At 46.8% G+C, this 20,000-nt stretch overlaps 1 protein-coding gene across 1 annotated transcript in view; it reads left to right on the forward strand.

Moving 5' to 3' along the window:
• LOC133540675 (ceruloplasmin-like) overlaps positions 1-20,000 on the forward strand; it is a 45,958-nt gene that overhangs the window by 14,015 nt on the left and 11,943 nt on the right. Inside the window, exons 3-8 of the mRNA XM_061883491.1 lie at positions 5,061-5,211; positions 5,313-5,525; positions 9,923-10,127; positions 13,544-13,683; positions 13,759-13,887; positions 18,845-18,951. Coding sequence (XP_061739475.1) covers positions 5,061-5,211; positions 5,313-5,525; positions 9,923-10,127; positions 13,544-13,683; positions 13,759-13,887; positions 18,845-18,951 — 945 coding nt within the window. The remainder of the gene's footprint in view (positions 1-5,060; positions 5,212-5,312; positions 5,526-9,922; positions 10,128-13,543; positions 13,684-13,758; positions 13,888-18,844; positions 18,952-20,000) is intronic.

The following is a 20,000-nucleotide window of genomic DNA, read 5'->3' on the forward strand; positions in this document are numbered from 1 at the left end:
TGTAGAATGTGCAAAAAAAAACATCGACCGGATTATAAAGCGCACTACCGATTAATGGACTATTTGAGATGTTTTTTCATGCATTAGGCGCACAGGATTATAGTGAATTATTTTTTATATAGCGCTTTTTCTCGAGTGGCTCATAGAGCTTTACATAGTGAAACCCAATACCTAATTTTTACATTTAAACCAGTGTGGGTGGCACTGGGAGCAGGTGGGTAAAGTGTCTTGCCCAAGGACACAACGGCAGTGACTAGGATGGCGGAAGCGGGTATCGAACCTGCAACCCTCAAGTTGCTGGCACGGCTGCTCTACCAACCGAGCTATACCGCTATACCGCATAGGGCGCATCAAAGGAGTCATATTATTATGATTGGTTTTCTGACATGGACTTGTTTCTTCAGCATTGTCCACACGTTTAAGTCAGGACTTTGGGAAGGCTATTCTAAAAAAAAACTTGATTCTAGCCTGATTTAGCCATTCCTTTACCACTTTTGACATGTTTGGGGTCATTGTCCCTTTGGAACACCCAACTGAGCCCAAGACCCAACCTCCGAGCTGATGATTTTAGCTTTTCCTGAAGAATTAGGAGGTAATCCTCCTTTTTCATTGTCCCATTTACTCTCTGTAAAGCACCAGTCCCATTGGCAGTGTTACGTTTTGGACCTGTTCTTCCTTCGGTCAACGCCCCCAGATTGTTTGATGACACATAAGCTGGTTTTAAATCAATCAGAGACAGAGGTTGCTCATTTTTCCATTTTATTACCAAAGCGCCTTGGGAGATCAATCTAGATACAACATTTCAAAGCTCGGTCCAAATTGATCTAATCCTAAAATGGCAGTTTCTCCCTCCTCACTCACTCTCACCCGCCCCTCTTCTTCTCCTCCCTACTTCGGACAGTTGAGATAACAGATTGTTATGGCTTCATTCACACATTCCAAATTCAAGGTCTATGTAAAAGGCTCACAGTTTAGCTGTTCTAAAATCTGATTAGGAAATAATAAGACAACAGGCCCAGAGCATAATACTACCACCACCACCACCACCACCACCAATGTTTATATCAGTGGTCCCCAGCCACCGGTCCGGGGACCGGTACCGGTACGTGATGCATTTTCTACCGGGCCGCAGAGAAATATTAATAAACGACCGTATTTTCTCCGACTTAACTTTCGCTTGTCAAACTAAACACACCAACAAGCTTATTTTAGAAGTCTGACATTCAATAACGAAGCAGCATCTCCTCATCCGGAAAAAACAAAACCGGAAATGTGTCCCGTGAAAAAACGTCCGACCGGAACTTTAATAAATAAATAAATAAATAAATGGGTTGTATTTGTATAGCGCTTTTCTACCTTCAAGGTACTCAAAGCGCTTTGACACTACTTCCACATTTACCCATTCACACACACATTCACACACTGATGGAGGGAGCTGCCATGCAAGGCGCCAACCAGCACCCATCAGGAGCAAGGGTGAAGTGTCTTGCTCAGGACACAACGGACGTGACGACGTTGGTACTAAGTGGGATTTGAACCAGGGACCCTCGGGTTGCGCACGGCCACTCTCCCACTGCGCCAAGTTCCTTGGGTGAATAATGTAAACTCACTACACCGGTATGTTTTAGCGCTTTCATGGTGAGTTTACTGACAGATGTAAGTAAATGGCAACAGCGGAGGATGAATGAAGATATAGGAAAAGAATACGCTTATCGACTACGGTGTGGACACAGACTACAAAGGCGGACATGCACAATTTTTCAGGACTTATACAGATCCCAAATACAGATCAGCAGGCACCGGAAGGAAAGAAAAGTTGCTTTTGCGTAATATTGCGAACGCCAGATAATATGTCTTACCTTATCCCCACACCATAATAATACTCCTATGTTTAATGTGCCGACAATCCATCAAGCGGTGCGGCTTCATAGCTTACCAAAGTCGTAATAAAACATTTTGATAGATTTTGAGGCGCCGTCTGCCATGTGCTTGGAAGGAGCATGTGTCTGCAGTTGCTCAGATAATCATTTAAAAAGCAGTCTTCTACTAAGGTCAAAGGCTCGCGTCCATCCGCAGTGCTGCAGGTAGTTACCAAGATAGTCAGAATCGGGTTAAGACGGAAGATTAAACACCTGGAAGAAGGTCAACACAGAGGGACAGAGGGTAGGGGTCGGAAGTCTTTGGACCCAATCGATCACAGGAGTTAGGTTGGCTAGTCAAGTAAATGAACTAAGTGGTATGCAGACTGTCCGGCGTCAAGATTTGACGGGGGTCTAGAATAAATGGTATTCAAACACAATGTTCTGACAAGACAGCAGAATGAAGAGATCTGGCACTTCTTCTCCTGGAGCTGCAGTTCTAGTCTGAGGCTCGCTGAAACAAAACAAAGCTTTTTGTTAGACGATTCCTCTTGGCGTCTCCTTGGCTCATCACCCATCACACCACCATCAAATGTACAACACTAGAAAGTAAATAAAAACAGAACGCTGGACGACAGCAAAGACTTACTGCGGAGCAGAGATGGCGTCCACAATGTACAACCGAACATGACATGACAATCAACAATGTCCAAAATAAGTCACAGGTGGTGACATTACACCTACTTTGAGACAAGAGCTATACTGAAGCATCCTTGGTTATGCTTTAGTCCAGGGGTAGGGAACCTATGGCTCTAGAGCCAGATGTGGCTCTTTTGATGACTGCACCTGGCTCTCAGGTAAATCTTAGCTGACATTGCTTAACACCATAATTGTGAATAATTTCGCTGGTAATCACAGTGCTAAAAATAACGTGCAAAATATAAAACATTCTCATGCATTTAAATCCATCCATCCGTTTTCTACCGCACCTGTTCAAGAAGTCACATTAATGGTAAGAAGTATTTTATGTCACGACGACGGGGGGGGGGGGGTCGCAGCTTGCTGCAGGGTCGTTCCCCCAGGAAGGCCGACGGACTACTCGGGACCTGGCATTTAAGTAAAAACATGATTCAATTTAAACTAAAAAAAGATACAAACAAAAATCGCTCACAGCGGAGGCACAACTTGGGCTAAAGAACAAAGCTAACGCATAAACAGACTATGAACATAAATCAAACAAAACTTACTTGGCATGGCATGAAGCACGAAACTATGGCAAGGCATGAAACAAGTCAGCACAGAGCAAGAAAAGATCACATTGACGCCAGGGCGACTGACTGGCAAAGACGAGCTTAAATACTGCCTCGGATTAGTGCTCGGGAAGCAGGTGAGCGGGCATTTTGTCCAACAGAGACAGGTGGACAAAATGAGTAACCAAGGAAACCAGACAAGGGAGTGGAGAAAAACAGGAACTTAAAGAGTCCAAAGGACAAACAGCACATGGTCAAACACGTTTGATTTATTATTGCTTAGCTTCAGAATAACAATGTTATTAAAAAGAATAAAATAATAAAATGATAAATGGGTTGTACTTGTATAGCGCTTTTCTACCTTCAAGGTACTCAAAGCGCTTTGACACTACTTCCACATTCACACACACATTCACACACTGATGGAGGGAGCTGCCATGCAAGGCGCTAACCAGCACCCATCAGGAGCAAGGGTGAAGTGTCTTGCTCAGGACACAACAGACATGACGAGGTTGGTACTAGGTGGGGATTGAACCAGGGACGCTCGGGTTGTGCACAGCCACTCTCCCACTGCGCCACGCCGTCCCTGAAAATACTTATTATACTCTAAAAATGTTGGTCTCACTTAAAAATGCACACATTTTGTTGTATTCAGTGATAAAAAATATGATATGGTCCTGCAGTCCTGGGTTCAAATCCAGGCTTGGGATCTTTCTGTGTGGAGTTTGCATGTTCTCCCCGTGAATGCGTGGGTTCCCTCCGGGTACTCCGGCTTCCTCCCACCTCTAAAGACATGCACCTGGGGATAGGCCCCTCCCACCTCCAAAGACATGCACCTGGGGATAGGCCCCTCACACCTCCAAAGACATGCACCTGGGGATAGGCCCCTCCCACTTCCAAAGACATGCACCTGGGGATAGGCCCCTCCCACCTCCAAAGACATGCACCTGGGGATAGGCCCCTCCCACTTCCAAAGACATGCACCTGGGGATAGGCCCCTCCCACCTCCAAAGACATGCACCTGGGGATAGGCCCCTCCCACCTCCAAAGACATGCACCTGGGGATAGGCCCCTCCCACCTCCAAAGACATGCACCTGGGGATAGGCCCCTCCCACCTCCAAAGACATGCACCTGGGGATAGGCCCCTCCCACCTCCAAAGACATGCACCTGGGGATAGGCCCCTCCCACCTCCAAAGACATGCACCTGGGGATAGGTTGATTGGCAACACTAAATGGTCCCTAGTGTGTGAATGTTGTCTGTCTATCTGTGTTGGCCCTGTGATGAGGTGGCGACTTGTCCAGGGTGTACCCCGCCTTCCGCCCGATTGTAGCTGACATAGGCGCCAGCGCCCCCCGCGACCCTGAAAGGGAATAAGCGGTAGAAAATAGAAAATGGATGGAAATTAGGGACGGCGTGGCACAGTGGGAGAGTGGCCGAGCGCAACCCGAGGGTCACTGGTTCAAATCCCACCTAGTACCAACCTCGTCACGTCCGTTGTGTCCTGAGCAAGACACTTCACCCTTGCTCCTGATGGGTGCTGGTTGGCGCCTTGCATGGCAGCTCCCTCCATCAGTGTGTGAATGGGTAAATGTGGAAGTAGTGTCAAAGCGCTTTGAGTACCTTGAAGGTAGAAAAGCGCTATACAAGTACAACCCATTTATCATTTATAAATACATTTTGAAATATTTGGCTTTCATGGCTCTCTCAGCCGAAAAGGTTCCCTGCTCTAGTCAAACCCAACAATTGCGACGACTTTTTACTGTCAACTGAATTTTGTTTTTGAATAATTTCTGCCTCTAGTGTGCCTCCGCAAAAAATGTGCCTTGGCTCAAAAAAAACGGTTGAAAAACTGTGCTATAGACCTACTGTGTTTTCCTGCATGTTGTCCCCAGTCAGTGACAGGTGTGTTAAACATCAGAACAACTTTCCCTTTATCCCTACAATATAGAAAAACTATAATAAAGAGTTCCACCTGCTGGCTACGGTGTTCGATGAAAACCTGAGCTGGTATCTGGAAGACAACATCCGGGCCTTCACCACAGCTCCCACCACGGTGAACAAAGAGGATGAGGGCTTTATCGAGAGCAACAAAATGCACGGTAGGTAAACTCACCTGGGATTTTTATTTGGATGTAAGTTACATACATCTACTAAAATACTTCAACCTAAAATGTTAAAGGGTTCTTTTCATTCCCTTCAGCCATCAATGGATTTATATACGGGAACCTCAAAGGCCTTACCATGTGTAAGGGGGACAAAGTGACGTGGCACCTGTCAGGACTGGGCTCGGAGACGGACATCAACAGTTTTTACTTCCAGGGGAACCGCTTCATCTTCCGCCAAAACAGAATGGACACCATTTCGGTTTTTCCGCACATCTCCCACACGGTGACCATGGAGCCAGACAGCATGGGTATGTGACCCCGCTTTACCCTATTTTTGGGGCCATGGGGGCGCAACAGTGGTTTAGTGGTTAGAACAGGGGTAGGGAACCTATGGCTCTAGAGCCAGATGTGGCTCTTTTGATGACTGCACCTGGCTCTCAGGTAAATCTGAGCTGACATTGCTTAACATGGTAAGTCATGAATAATTCCGCTGGTAATCACAGTGGGGCTTCACGGTGGCAGAGGGGTTAGTGCGTCTGCCTCACAATACGAAGGTCCTGCAGTCTTGGGTTCAAATCCAGGCTGTGTGGAGTTTGCATGTTCTCCCCGTGACTGCGTGGGTTCCCTCCGGGTACTCCGGCTTCCTCCCACTTCCAAAGACATGCACCTAGGGATAGGCCCCTCCCACCTCCAAAGACATGCACCTAGGGATAGGCCCCTCCCACCTCTAAAGACATGCACCTGGGGATAGGCCTCTCCCACCTCCAAAGACATGCACCTGGGGATAGGCCCCTCCCACCTCCAAAGACATGCACCTAAGGATAGGCCCCTCCCACCTCCAAAGACATGCACCTAGGGATAGGCCCCTCCCACCTCTAAAGACATGCACCTGGGGATAGGCCCCTCCCACTTCCAAAGACATGCACCTGGGGATAGGCCCCTCCCACCTCCCAAGACACGCACCTGGGTATAGGCCCCTCCCACCTCCAAAGACATGCACCTGGGGATAGGCCCCTCCCACCTCTAAAGACATGCACCTAGGGATAGGCCCCTCCCACCTCTAAAGACATGCACCTGGGGATAGGCCCCTCCCACCTCCAAAGACATGCACCTGGGGATAGGCCCCTCCCACCTCCAAAGACATGCACCTGGGGATAGGCCCCTCCCACCTCCAAAGACATGCACCTGGGGATAGGCCCCTCCCACCTCCAAAGACATGCACCTGGGGATAGGCCCCTCCCACCTCCAAAGACATGCACCTGGGGATAGGCCCCTCCCACCTCCAAAGACATGCACCTGGGGATAGGCCCCTCCCACCTCCCAAGACACGCACCTAGGGATAGGCCCCTCCCACCTCCAAAGACATGCACCTGGGGATAGGCCCCTCCCACCTCCAAAGACATGCACCTGGGGATAGGCCCCTCCCACCTCCAAAGACATGCACCTGGGGATAGGCCCCTCCCACCTCCAAAGACATGCACCTGGGGATAGGCCCCTCCCACCTCCAAAGACATGCACCTGGGGATAGGCCCCTCCCACCTCCAAAGACATGCACCTGGGGATAGGCCCCTCCCACCTCCAAAGACATGCACCTAGGGATAGGCCCCTCCCACCTTCAAAGACATGCACCTAGGGATAGGCCCCTCCCACCTCTAAAGACATGCACCTGGGGATAGGCCCCTCCCACTTCCAAAGACATCCACCTGGGGATAGGCCCCTCCCACCTCCCAAGACACGCACCTGGGTATAGGCCCCTCCCACCTCCAAAGACATGCACCTGGGGATAGGCCCCTCCCACCTCTAAAGACATGCACCTAGGGATAGGCCCCTCCCACCTCTAAAGACATGCACCTGGGGATAGGCCCCTCCCACCTCCAAAGACATGCACCTGGGGATAGGCCCCTCCCACCTCCAAAGACATGCACCTGGGGATAGGCCCCTCCCACCTCCAAAGACATGCACCTGGGGATAGGCCCCTCCCACCTCCAAAGACATGCACCTGGGGATAGGCCCCTCCCACCTCCAAAGACATGCACCTGGGGATAGTCCCCTCCCACCTCCAAAGACATGCACCTGGGGATAGGCCCCTCCCACCTCCAAAGACATGCACCTGGGGATAGGCCCCTCCCACCTCCAAAGACATGCACCTGGGGATAGGCCCCTCCCACCTCCAAAGACATGCACCTGGGGATAGGCCCCTCCCACCTCCAAAGACATGCACCTGGGGATAGGCCCCTCCCACCTCTAAAGACATGCACCTGGGGATAGGCCCCTCCCACCTCCAAAGACATGCACCTGGGGATAGTCCCCTCCCACCTCCAAAGACATGCACCTGGGGATAGGCCCCTCCCACCTCCAAAGACATGCACCTGGGGATAGGCCTCTCCCACCTCTAAAGACATGCACATGGGGATAGGCACCTCCCACTTCCAAAGACATGCACCTGGGGATAGGCCCCTCCCACCTCTAAAGACATGCACATGGGGATAGGCACCTCCCACTTCCAAAGACATGCACCTGGGGATAGGCCCCTCCCACCTCCAAAGACATGCACCTGGGGATAGGCCCCTCCCACCTCCAAAGACATGCACCTGGGGATAGGCCCCTCCCACCTCCAAAGACATGCACCTGGGGATAGGCCCCTCCCACCTCCAAAGACACCTGGGGATAGGTTGATTGGCAACACTAAATGGTCCCTAGTGTGTGAATGTTGTCTGTCTATCTGTGTTGGCCCTGTTTTTAGGTGGCGACTTGTCCAGGGTGTACCCGCCTTCTGCCCGATTGTAGCTGAGATAGGCGCTAGCGCCCCCCGCGACCCCGAAAGGGAATAAGCGGTAGAAAATGGATGGATGGATGAGTAATCACAGTGTCAAAAATAACGTTCAAAATATAAAACATTCTCATGCATTTTAATCCATCCATCTGGTTTTTACCGCACCTGTTCAAGAAGTCGAGTTAATGGTAAGAAGAATTTTATTTGTTGTTGGTTAGTTTCAGAATAACTATTAGGGGTGTGGGGGAAAAAATCGATTACGAATTTGAATCGCGATTCTCACCTTGTGCGTGCGATTCAGAATCGATTCTCATTATTTAAAAATCGCTTTTTTCTTTTTCTTTTTATCAATCCAACAAAACAATACACAACAATACCATAACAATGCAATCCAATTCCAAAACCAAACCTGAGCCAGCAACACTCAGAACTGCAATAAACAGAGCAATTGAATGAATACAGAATCCTTTTGAATCGGAAAAATATCGTTTTTGAATCCACAATCGCGTTGAATCGAAAAAAATGTATACATTATCGAATCGTGGGGATCCGGTTTGGTGGCCACGGGATTTGGTCTCTGGTTTTTGCAGATGATGTGGTCCTGATGGCTTCATCTGGCCGGGATCTTCAGCTCTCACTGGATCGGTTCGCACCCGAGTGTTCAGCACCTCCAAGTCCGAGTCCATGGTTCTCGCCCGGAAAAGGGTGGAGTGCCATCTCCGGGTTGGGGAGGAGACCCTGCCCCAAGTGGAGGAGTTCAAGTACCTAGGAGTCTTGTTCACGAGTGAGGGAAGAGTGGATGGTGAGATCGACAGGCGGATCGGTGCGGCGTCTTCAGTAATGCGGACGTTGTACCGATCCGTTGTGGTGAAGAAGGAGCTGAGCCGGAAGGCAAAGCGCTCAATTTACCGGTCGATCTACGTTCCCATCCTCACCTATGGTCATGAGCTTTGGGTCATGACCGAAAGGACAAGATCACGGGTACAAGCGGCCCAAATGAGTTTGGGTCTCTCCCTTAGAGATAGGGTGAGAAGCTCTGCCATCCGGGAGGAACTCAAAGTAAAGCCGCTGCTCCTCCACATGGAGAGGAGCCAGATGAGGTGGTTCGGGCATCTGGTCAGGATGCCACCCGAACGCCTCCCTAGGGAGGTGTTTAGGGCACGTCCAACCGGTAGGAGGCCACGGGGAAGACCCAGGACACGTTGGGAAGACTATGTCTCCCGGCTGGCCTGGGAACGCCTCGGGATCCCCCGGGAAGAGCTAGACGAAGTGGCTGGGGAGAGGGAAGTCTGGGCTTCCCTGCTTAGGCTGCTGCCCCCGCGACCCGACCTCGGATAAGCGGAAGATGATGGATGGATGGATGGAATGAATCGATATTGAATCGAATCGTGGGACACCCAAAGATTCTCAGCCCTAATAACTATGTTATAAAAAAGAATAAGAGACTTATTTCACTCTAAAAATGTTGTTCTTACTTAAAAAATACACGCATTTAGTTGTATTCAGTCTTAAAAAATATATATATGGCTCTCACGGAAATACTTTTTAAAATATTTGGCTTGTATGGCTCTCTCAGCCTAAAAGGTTCCCGACCCCTGGGTTAGAGTGGGTAGGTCGTGGGTTCAAACCCCGGCCGAGTCATACCAAAGACTATAACAATGGGAGCCATGACCTCCCTGCTTGGGACTCAGCATCAAGGCTTGGAATTGGGGGTTAAATCACCAAAAACGATTCCTGGGCGTGGCCACTGCTGCTGCCCACTGCTCCCCTCACCTCCCAGGGGGTGGAAGAAGGGTGATGGGTCAAATGCAGAGAATCATTTCACCACACCTAGTGTGTGTGTGGCAATCATTGCTACTTTATCAACCAATCAATCAGTATTTACTTACATAGCCCTAAATCCCGAGTATCTCATGTGTTTGCGTGGCACAGGTCAGTTTGAGGTTTCATCTCCGACGGTCAATCATTACCGGGGAGGAATGCGAGCCAACTACACGGTGCAGAAGTGCAGCTTCTTCCAGCGGCAGGGTGAGACCATGCTCCATTCCAAAACCTACTACATCGCTGCCATGGAGGTGGACTGGGACTACTCTCCGAACCGTACTTGGGAGGCTGAGATGTACCGAGGTCAGCAAAGGTAACATATAGTACAGTACTCACTATTATCGACACAAAAACAATGAGCGGAAGGACGACGTTTGACCAGAACTTCCAAATAGCCTTCTGAGAACTAGATATTTGTTTGGTTAAAATGGAAATACACAAAAGTATTTGGCCACCCATCCAGTTTTGGGAACAACAGCAACTCACTGGCACTCACCGAGGGTGGACGCTCCCCTGTCTTCTCCCTTATCTCTCCTGCTTGCTTCTTTCTTTTGTCTTGTCTTAACTTTCTTGTTGCCTCTTTTTGCACTGCTCTCCAAATCTAAACATTGGAACTATTTAACTGGCCTCAACAAAATTGACAAGATCTTGGGTTCGGGGGAACCTGCTGTTGTGATGAAGCGGTTGTTGCTGGACACACCACGGACTTTTGGGAGAAGAAGGACGGCCGCGTGCCTGGCGACCCTTTTTTGTCGAAGACGTGAAGATATCCGCCTATTGGGATTTATGACAACAGGACATCTGCTGATTGCTCTGGTTTGTTGACAAATTGGAAGTTGCTGGCAGTCTTCAAAGTATCCCAAAGTTGCCACAAATGATTGGAGGATGCGGGAAGAACTGTGGATCACATCGGACTGTCTACCCCGCAGTTTTTGAGGACCGGTCATAGACTATTTTAGAGTGAAAAGCAAATTTTATTTTCACTCGCATACAAATCATTTTTAACTTGGATTTTTTTCCCCCTGGCTTCGAGACTCTCCTGAAGGACACTGCAGCGAAGACACAACAAACTCCCTTTTTTGTCTCCCATGGACACACACCTGTTGTGGTGAACTTTGGACTAGCGACGGCAAATACATCAAGGCCGCGGAACAGAGACACATCCACAAAAAAAATATACGCCACACATACACCCTCCTGTCCCCCCATCCAACGCCCTCGGGGTGATGAATGGATGGTCAGCACCTGAGAGCTGCGACCTACCACCATGACCTTGAACTACCTTCCCTCTGTTGCTAGATATCTGGAGATGTATGTTGTAATATGTAAATGTGCTTTCGTATGGAGGTTTTTTTCTCACTCTGAACTGGACCCCCTTAGGAGCCCAGTCTGGATTGTATTTTTTTACTCATCCTTACCCAGCGTTTACCTTTTTCCCATCTTTTACGGGGCGCCTTATGGCGACCCATCAGCGTTCTTGTTCTGTAACCCTGTACACTGTTTGTTGGTCTAATCTTGAACAGGTTTGTGCTGAAAACAAAGTTTCGTTGTACTTGTTGCAATGACAATAAAGACCTACCTCAGCCACGAAATGGTAGGCCACGTAAACTGACAAGAGAGGGGACAGTCGAGGAATTACGGTGTGGGGCTGTTTTTCTGGGGTTGGCCCCTTTTAGTTCCAGTGAAAGGAACTCTGAATGCTCCAGGATACCAACATATTTTGTACAATTCCATGCTCACAACTTTGTGGGAAGAGTTTAGAGCGGGCCCCTTCCTCTTCCAACATGACCAGTGCACAAAGTAAGGTCCATAAAGACATGGATGACAGAGTCTGGTGTGGATGAACTTGACTGGCCTGCACAGAGTCCTAACCTGAACTTGATAAAACAACTTTGGGAATAATTAGAACAGAGACTGAGAGCCAGGCCTTTTCCTTTTGGAAAAATGGTGGAAAATTCCTTTAAACACACTCTGCAACCTTGTGGACAGCCTTCCCAGAGGAGTTGAAGCTGCAATAGCTGCAAAAGGTGGACCCACGTCGTGAACCCTATGGGTTAGGAATGGGATGTTCTTATGTGAGTCAAGGCAGGTGGCCAAATAGTTTTGGCAATATTGGGGATTTATTTACATATTGCGGCTTCACCACATCTCGGATTGAAAAAAACCCAAACCAAAAAATTGTACAATATATTTGGCCCAATTGAAGCATTTTCAAGCATAAAATGGCCAAAAAAAACTAACAAAAAATATCAAAACTAGAGGAGACATAGCCAATTAAAGCATGCTGTCCAGTATCGTAGCCACTGATTGGCCAAGCCTCAAGCAGTATTACTAAAAACCCCGTTTCCCTATGAGTTGGGAAATTATGTTAGATGTAAATAAAAACGGAATAAAATGATTTGCAAATCCTTTTCAAGCCATATTCAGTTGAATATGCTACAAAGACAACATATTTGATGTTCAAACTCATAAACGTATTTTTTTCTATTTGCAAATAATAATTAACTTAGAATTTCATGGCTGCAACACGTGCCAAAGTAGTTGGGAAAGGGCATGTTCACCACTGTGTTACATCACCTTTTCTTTTAACAACACTCAATAAACGTTTGGGAACTGAGGAAACTAATTGTTGAAGCTTTGAAAGTGGAATTCTTTCCCATTCTTGTTTTATGTAGAGCTTCAGTCCTTCAACAGTCCGGGGTCTCCGCTGTCGTATTTTACGCTTCATAATGCGCCACACATTTTCCACGAGAGACAGGTCTGGACTGCAGGCGGGCCAGGAAAGTACCTGCACTCTTTTTTTACGAAGCCACGCTGTTGTAACACGTGCTGAATGTGGCTCGGCATTGTCTTGCTGAAATAAGCAGGAGCGTCCATGAAAAAGACGGCGCTTAGATGGCAGCATATGTTGTTCCAAAACCTGTATGTACCTTTCAGCATTAATGGTGCCTTCACAGATGTGTAAGTTACCCATGCCTTGGGCACTAATGCACCCCCATACCATCACACATGCTGGCTTTTCAACTTTGCGTCGATAACAGTCTGGATGGTTCGCTTCCCCTTTGGTCTGGATGACACGATGTCGAATATTTCCAAAAACAATTTGAAATGAAGTGAATTATATTTATATAGCGCTTTTCTCTAATGACTCAAAGCGCTTTACATAGTGAAACCAAATATCTAAGTTACATTTAAACCAGTGTGGGTGGCATTGGGAGCAGGTGTCTTGCCCAAGGACACAACGGCAGTGACTAGGATGGCGGAAGCGGGAATCGAACCTGCAACCCTCAAGTTGCTGGCACGGCCACTCTACCAACCGAGCTATACCGCCCCACATGAGGACCCGTCAGACCTCAGAACACTTTTCCACTTTGCATCAGTCCATCTTAGATGATCTCGGGCCCAGAGAAGCCAGCGCCGTTTCTGGATGTTGTTGATAAATGGCTTTAGTTTGCATAGTAGAGCTTTAACTTGCACTTACAGATGTAGCGACCAACGGGATTCAGTGACAGTGGTTTTCTGAAGTGTTCCTGAGCCCAAGTGGTGATATCCTTTAGAAATTGATGTTGTCTGAGGGATCGAAGGTCACGGTCATTCAATGTTGGTTTCCGGCCATGCCGCTTACGTGGAGTGATTTCTCCAGATTCTCTGAACCTTTTGATGATATTATTGCATGATATTCATCCAATATTCCTTGCTATTGTATGACATCTGCCTCTTCTACTGCAGTCCGGCGACAGTTTTCCTGGACCAGCAAGGCGGCTTCATCGGCTCTCGCTACAAGAAGGTTGTCTACCGCCAGTTCGCCAACGACAAGTTCTCCAAGCAGGTGGAACGAGGCGCGGACATGGAACACCTCGGCGTCATGGGTAGGTTTTTGGCGAAGGTAAATATTATTTCCTGTACTTGTCGGGCTCCGATTTGATCAGCGTCCTCTCCCCCAGGTCCAATGATCCACGCTGATGTTGGAGACAAAGTCAAAGTGGTTTTCAAGAACATGGCCTCCAGACCTTACTCCATCCACGCCCATGGAGTCAAGACGGAAAACCCGACTGTGTACCACACCAAACCAGGTGAACAAAGACGGAATATTATATTACCTTGTCCAGTCGCAAAAAAAATAACAATTTATAAATTAAAGCTGCAAGCAGCGATGGACGGGACCAACTTTTACTGGTGTTTCCTGCCTTTACCCATTCAACATATCTTCACCTGCACTTTACCTACCTTCCCTGCATCCTGGGGTCACACTGGTGCTTCTTTCTTGCACCCATAAACGCTGGTGCTTCCTGCCATCACCCAGACAACATATCTTTACCTGCACATTACCTACCTTCTCTGTATCCTGCTGTCAAACTGGTGCCTCCTTTTTTCACCCCGTCAACATATCTTTACCTGCACAGTACCTACCTTCTCTGTATCCTGCTGTCAAACTGGTGCCTCCTTCTTTCACCCAGTCAACATATCTTTACCTGCACATTACCTACCTTCTCCGTATCCTGGAGTCAAACTGGTGCCTCCTTCTTTCACCCAGACAACATATCTTAACTTGCACATTACCTACCTTCTCTGTATCCTGCTGTCAAACTGGTGCCTCCTTCTTTTACCCAGACAACATATCTTTACTTGCACATTACCTACCTTCTCTGTATCCTGCTGTCAAACTGGTGCCTCCTTCTTTCACCCAGTCAACATATCTTTACCTGCACATTACCTACCTTCTCGGTATCCTGGAGTCAAACTGGTGCCTCCTTCTTTCACCCAGACAACATATATTTACCTACCTTCACTGTATCCTGCTGTCAAACTGGTGACTCCTTCTTTCACCCAGTCAACATATCTTTACCTGCACATTACCTACCTTCTCCGTATCCTGGAGTCAAACTGGTGCCTCCTTCTTTCACCCAGACAACATATCTTAACTTGCACATTACCTACCTTCTCTGTATCCTGCTGTCAAACTGGTGCCTCCTTCTTTTACCCAGACAACATATCTTTACTTGCACATTACCTACCTTCTCTGTATCCTGCTGTCAAACTGGTGCCTCCTTCTTTCACCCAGTCAACATATCTTTACCTGCACATTACCTACCTTCTCGGTATCCTGGAGTCAAACTGGTGCCTCCTTCTTTCACCCAGACAACATATATTTACCTACCTTCACTGTATCCTGCTGTCAAACTGGTGACTCCTTCTTTCACCCAGTCAACATATCTTTACCTGCACATTACCTACCTTCTCCGTATCCTGGAGTCAAACTGGTGCCTCCTTCTTTCACCCAGACAACATATCTTTACCTGCACATTACCTACCTTCTCTGTATCCTGCTGTCAAACTGGTGCCTCCTTCTTTCACCCAGACAACATATCTTTACCTGCACATTACCTACGTTCTCTGTATCCTGCTGTCAAACTGGTGCCTCCTTCTTTCACCCAGACAACATATATTTACCTACCTTCTCTGTATCCTGCTGTCAAACTGATGCCTCCTTCTTTCACCCAGACAACATATCTTTACCTGCACATTACCTACCTTTTCCGTATCCTGGAGTCAAACTGGTGCCTCCTTCTTTCACCCAGACAACATATCTTTACCTGCACATTACCTACCTTCTCCGTATCCTGGAGTCAAACTGGTGCCTCCTTCTTTCACCCAGTCAACATATCTTTACCTGCACAGTACCTACCTTCTCTGCATTGTGTGGTCACGCTGGTGCTTCCTGCTTTTAAGCGGCCATCTTGAGACGGCATCAGCGCAGCAGTTCTTTGAAGGCTCGTAAAATCAAAACCGGAGCAGTTAGAAAAACTCTTTCGTCAACTTTTAATCAGAAGGGTTCAACCGACACAACAAATGCGCTCAGAGGAGATAATGTCTGTTTTGAAGGGGTAATTGCCAACTTCCTGTTGATTTTTGCTGAAGGATCTAAATTAATGAAATGTAGGTCTAAGTGAGACCTACATAGAGGTTTTTGTTTCATGTCTCTACAACATTCCTACTGGAAGTTACAAGCAGTTTTGTCTGTGTTTTCTTCCTAGGAGCAGTTTTGTCTGTGTTTTATTCCTAGGGGGCGCTACAGCGAAATTTTGAGTTTTGGGGTTTGTTTGTTTTTTATTAGATCGCAATTTTTGCCAGTACTGATGTGTGTGTCCAGTTTGGTGAGTTTTGAAGCATTTTAAGGGGGTCAGATTACAGCTCAAAGAGGCAAAAATGACATTTTTTTAGGAAACGTTTGTTTTGAAGGGGTTTTTGCCAACTTCTTGTTGATTTTTTCTGAAGGAGGTCGGTTAATGAAATCTAAGTCCAAGTCAGACCTACATAGAGGTTTTCGTTTCATGTCTCTACGACATTCCTAATGAAAGTTACAAGCAATTTTGTGTGTGTTTTTCCTAGGGGGCGCTAGAGCGTAATTTTGAGTTTTAGGTTTTGTTTTTTGATTAAATCGCAATTTTTGCCAGTTCTGATGTGTGTGTAAAATTTGGTGAGTTTTGAAGCATGTTAAGGGGGTCAAATTTCAGCTCAAAGAGGCGGCGGTATAATAATAATAATAAAGAATAATAAAATGCTATAAATTCAATAGGGTCCTCTGTCCCAAAGGGACATCGGTCCCTAATTAGTAGGACTTTGGTAAGTTATGAAGCCACACCGCTTGATGGATTGTCGGCACATTAAACATAGGAGTATTATTATGGTGTGTGTATAAGGTAAGACGTATTATCTGGCGTTTTGTTTCGCAATATTATGTAAAAGCAAATTTTCTTACCTACCGGTACTTGCTGATCTGTATTTGGGATCTGCACAAACATGTTTTGCGCGCATCCGCCTTTGTAGTCCATGTCGACTCCTAGTTGATAAGCTTCTTCTTTTCTCTATCTTCTTGATATGTGACTATTCATCCTCCACTATTGCCATTTCTGATATAATGTAGTGTAAAGTTCTTACTTATATCCGTCAGTAAACAGCATTAAAACATACCGGTGTAGTGATTATACATTATTCACCCAAAGAACTTTAGTTTTGGGAGAGTCCCGGTTGGATGTTTTTTCTCGGGACACATTTCCGGTGTTGTTGTTCCCGGATGAGGAGATGCTGCTCCGTTATCGATTGAAGTAAAGTCTGAATGTCATTGAAACAGTTCGCTCTGTCTTTTCACACTTTTCCACTCCCGTCCTTGCACGCTACACCGCTACCACCGCAAAGACGACAGGTGAGAAGACGCTATCGAAGGTGAGCCACGTAAATAAGACCCGCTCACAAAACGGCGCATCCGGAAGGCGGCTCAAATATGATCTGTAAAAACATCATCCATGCCGAGCAAAACTCCTGAAAGACAACCCCACAAAATAGATTCCAGTGGTGACGTGCTTTACACCACAGCATTCCACGCTTTGCATTGGACTTGGTGATGTATGGCTTAGATGCAGCTGCTCGGCCATGGAAACCCATTCCATGAAGCTCTCTGCGTGCTGTACGTGGGCTAATTGGAAGGTCACATTAAGAAGTTTGGAGCAGAAAGTCCTCGCACTATGTGCTTCAGCATCCACTGACTTCTCTTTTTGTCAGTTTACCTGGCCTACCACTTGGTGGCTGAGTTGCTGTTGTTCCCAAAATCTTCAATTTTCTTATAATAAAGCCGACTTTGGAATATTTAGGAGCGAGGAAATTTCACGACTGGATTTGTTGCACAGGTGGCATCCTATGGCGGTTCACTGAGAGCGGCCCATTCTTTCCCAAATATTTGTAGAAACAGTCTCCATGCCTAAGTGCTTGATTTGATACACCGGGCTAAGTGATTAGGACACCTGATTCTCATCATTTGGATGGGTGGCCGAATACTTTTGGTAATATAGTGTATTTACATTTTCCATCCATTCATTTTCTACCGCTTATGCCCTTTGGAGTCGCGGGGGCACTGGTGCATATCTCAGCTACAATCAGGCGGAAGGCGGCGTACACCCTGGACAAGCCGCTACCTCATCGCAGGTATTTACATTTTGACAAAACAAATGTCTTCCGTAGAGGACTCTGGTTCTCAGTGGTCAAAATGAGTGTTCTGTAGACCAGTGTTCCCCAACCACCGGAGTACCGCGCCGCAGAATTTTTTTTTTAGTAATTGTTTTTATTATTGTAATTTTTTTTTTTTTTTTTTTATTAAATCAACATAAAAAAAACAAGAGACACTTACAATTTGTGCACCAATTAAAAAAAACTCTCTTTTTTTATGACAAAAAAAGGAAAAAAAATAAAATAAAAAATAAAAAATAAGCCCCTACCCCTACCCCACCCCACCCCCCGCTGGGCCATGGGACAAATTATCAAGCGTTGACCGGTCTGCAGCCACAAAAAGGTTGGAGACCACTGATGTAGACCACAAGGAAGTCTTTTACATTTAGAAAAAAAGATAACAATATGACTACTTTAATGCGTCCTATAACCCGGTGCGCCCTATGGTCCGTAAAATACGGTATTTAGTTATGTTCCGCTGCCCGGATCATAGTTTGTTTACGTTTTCGGTTCACTTGTGTCTTCAGTACCTTTTTGAGTTTGTGTGTACATTCACCTGCCTCTAGTTAGTTTTCGGGACACGCACCTGTAGCCCGGGCACTAATCAGGGCAATTTAGTCCATGCCCTGGCCTCACTCGGTCTGGCTTCCTAGTTTCTTTTTGTACAACAGATGACGACTTTGGTTTCCTGCTAGCTCCTTTAGTTTTGCCTTCCGTGCTATGAGCACGTTTTTCCTACCCGCACGATGTGTTTGAAGCCCGATCTACATTTTTGGGAGAACAAACCCCGAATCACGATGCGACCCAGTCGTCACAATTTTAAATCATTGCTAAAGATTAGAAAAACAAGGAATTCTAGAAACTAAGTTAATGCTATTCGAATTTTGATTATAATAAGGAACATAACGAGGTATCCATTTGTTTTCATTAAAGTCGGAGAGTGGCTTACTAGACAGCATTTTGAGGAGATATTGTGTTTGTTACAAAGTCTTAGCATGAATTATTAAAGGTGATGCATGTGTTGCACAGGTGAGACTCACAGCTATGAGTGGTATGTCACTAAGACCACAGGACCAACCACGGAGCAGGAGGAGTGCTCCGTGTCAGCATACTACTCCACTGTGGATGTTGCCAAGGTGGGCTGCTTATCACACACACACACACACACACACACACACACACACACACACACACACACACGCACACACTTACAAACCCCGTTTCCATATGAGTTGGGAAATTGTGTTAGATGTAGAGGGAAGCCAGAGACGTGGGCTGATTGCTGACAGTCTGCAGCGAAGTGTGGGCGTGAAGTGCTCAGAGCGTGCGGGGGTGTGTCCTGGCAGAGTGTTGAATCTTGCTGTGGAAGGATTGTGGGTTCGAGACCGCGTTGTGACAGGAGCGCTGATTCGTTTTATTGTTTTTGGCGTACACGCAACGGCCACTATAATTCATTAAAATTAAGCTCATGACGCAGTAAGTTGCATGATGCGGACACGTTTGTTACTAGATACTTTCTAATAAGCTTTTGCCTTGTGTGTGTGTGTGTGTGTACAGACTATGAAACAACAATTATGTGATACTTGTTTATATTGACAAATATGCCGTTTCAGAGTGCAACACTGTTAAATGCAAGCTGAAATCATCTAATACATGTTTTGTTGCTGATTTTGCACTAAAATTCGGTATTAATATTGGCTCAGGACGCCCCTAAACTTAATTAAAAGGGGGACGGCGTGGCGCAGTGGAAGAGTGGCCGTGCGCAACCCGAGGGTCCCTGGTTCAAATCCCACCAAGTACCAACCTCGTCTCATCCGTTGTGTCCTTGAGCAAGACACTTCACCCTTGCTCCTGATGGGTGCTGGTTGGCGCCTTGCATGGCAGTTCCCTCCATCAGTGTGTGAATGTGGAAGTAGTGTCAAAGCGCTTTGAGTACCTTGAAGGTAGAAAAGCGCTATACAAGTACAACCCATTTAATGTAAATATAAACAGAATACAATGATTTGCAAATCCTTTTCAACCCATATTCAGTTGAATATGCTACAAAGACAACATATTTCATGTTCAAACTCATAAACTTAATTTTTTTTTTGCAAATATTCATTAACTTAGAATTTCATGGCTGCAACACATGACAAAGTAGTTGGGAAAGGGCATGTTCACCACTGTGTTACATCACCTTTTC

This window comes from Nerophis ophidion, linkage group LG22 (assembly GCF_033978795.1).
Source record: "Nerophis ophidion isolate RoL-2023_Sa linkage group LG22, RoL_Noph_v1.0, whole genome shotgun sequence".
In the NCBI taxonomy this organism is placed as follows: domain Eukaryota; kingdom Metazoa; phylum Chordata; class Actinopteri; order Syngnathiformes; family Syngnathidae; genus Nerophis; species Nerophis ophidion.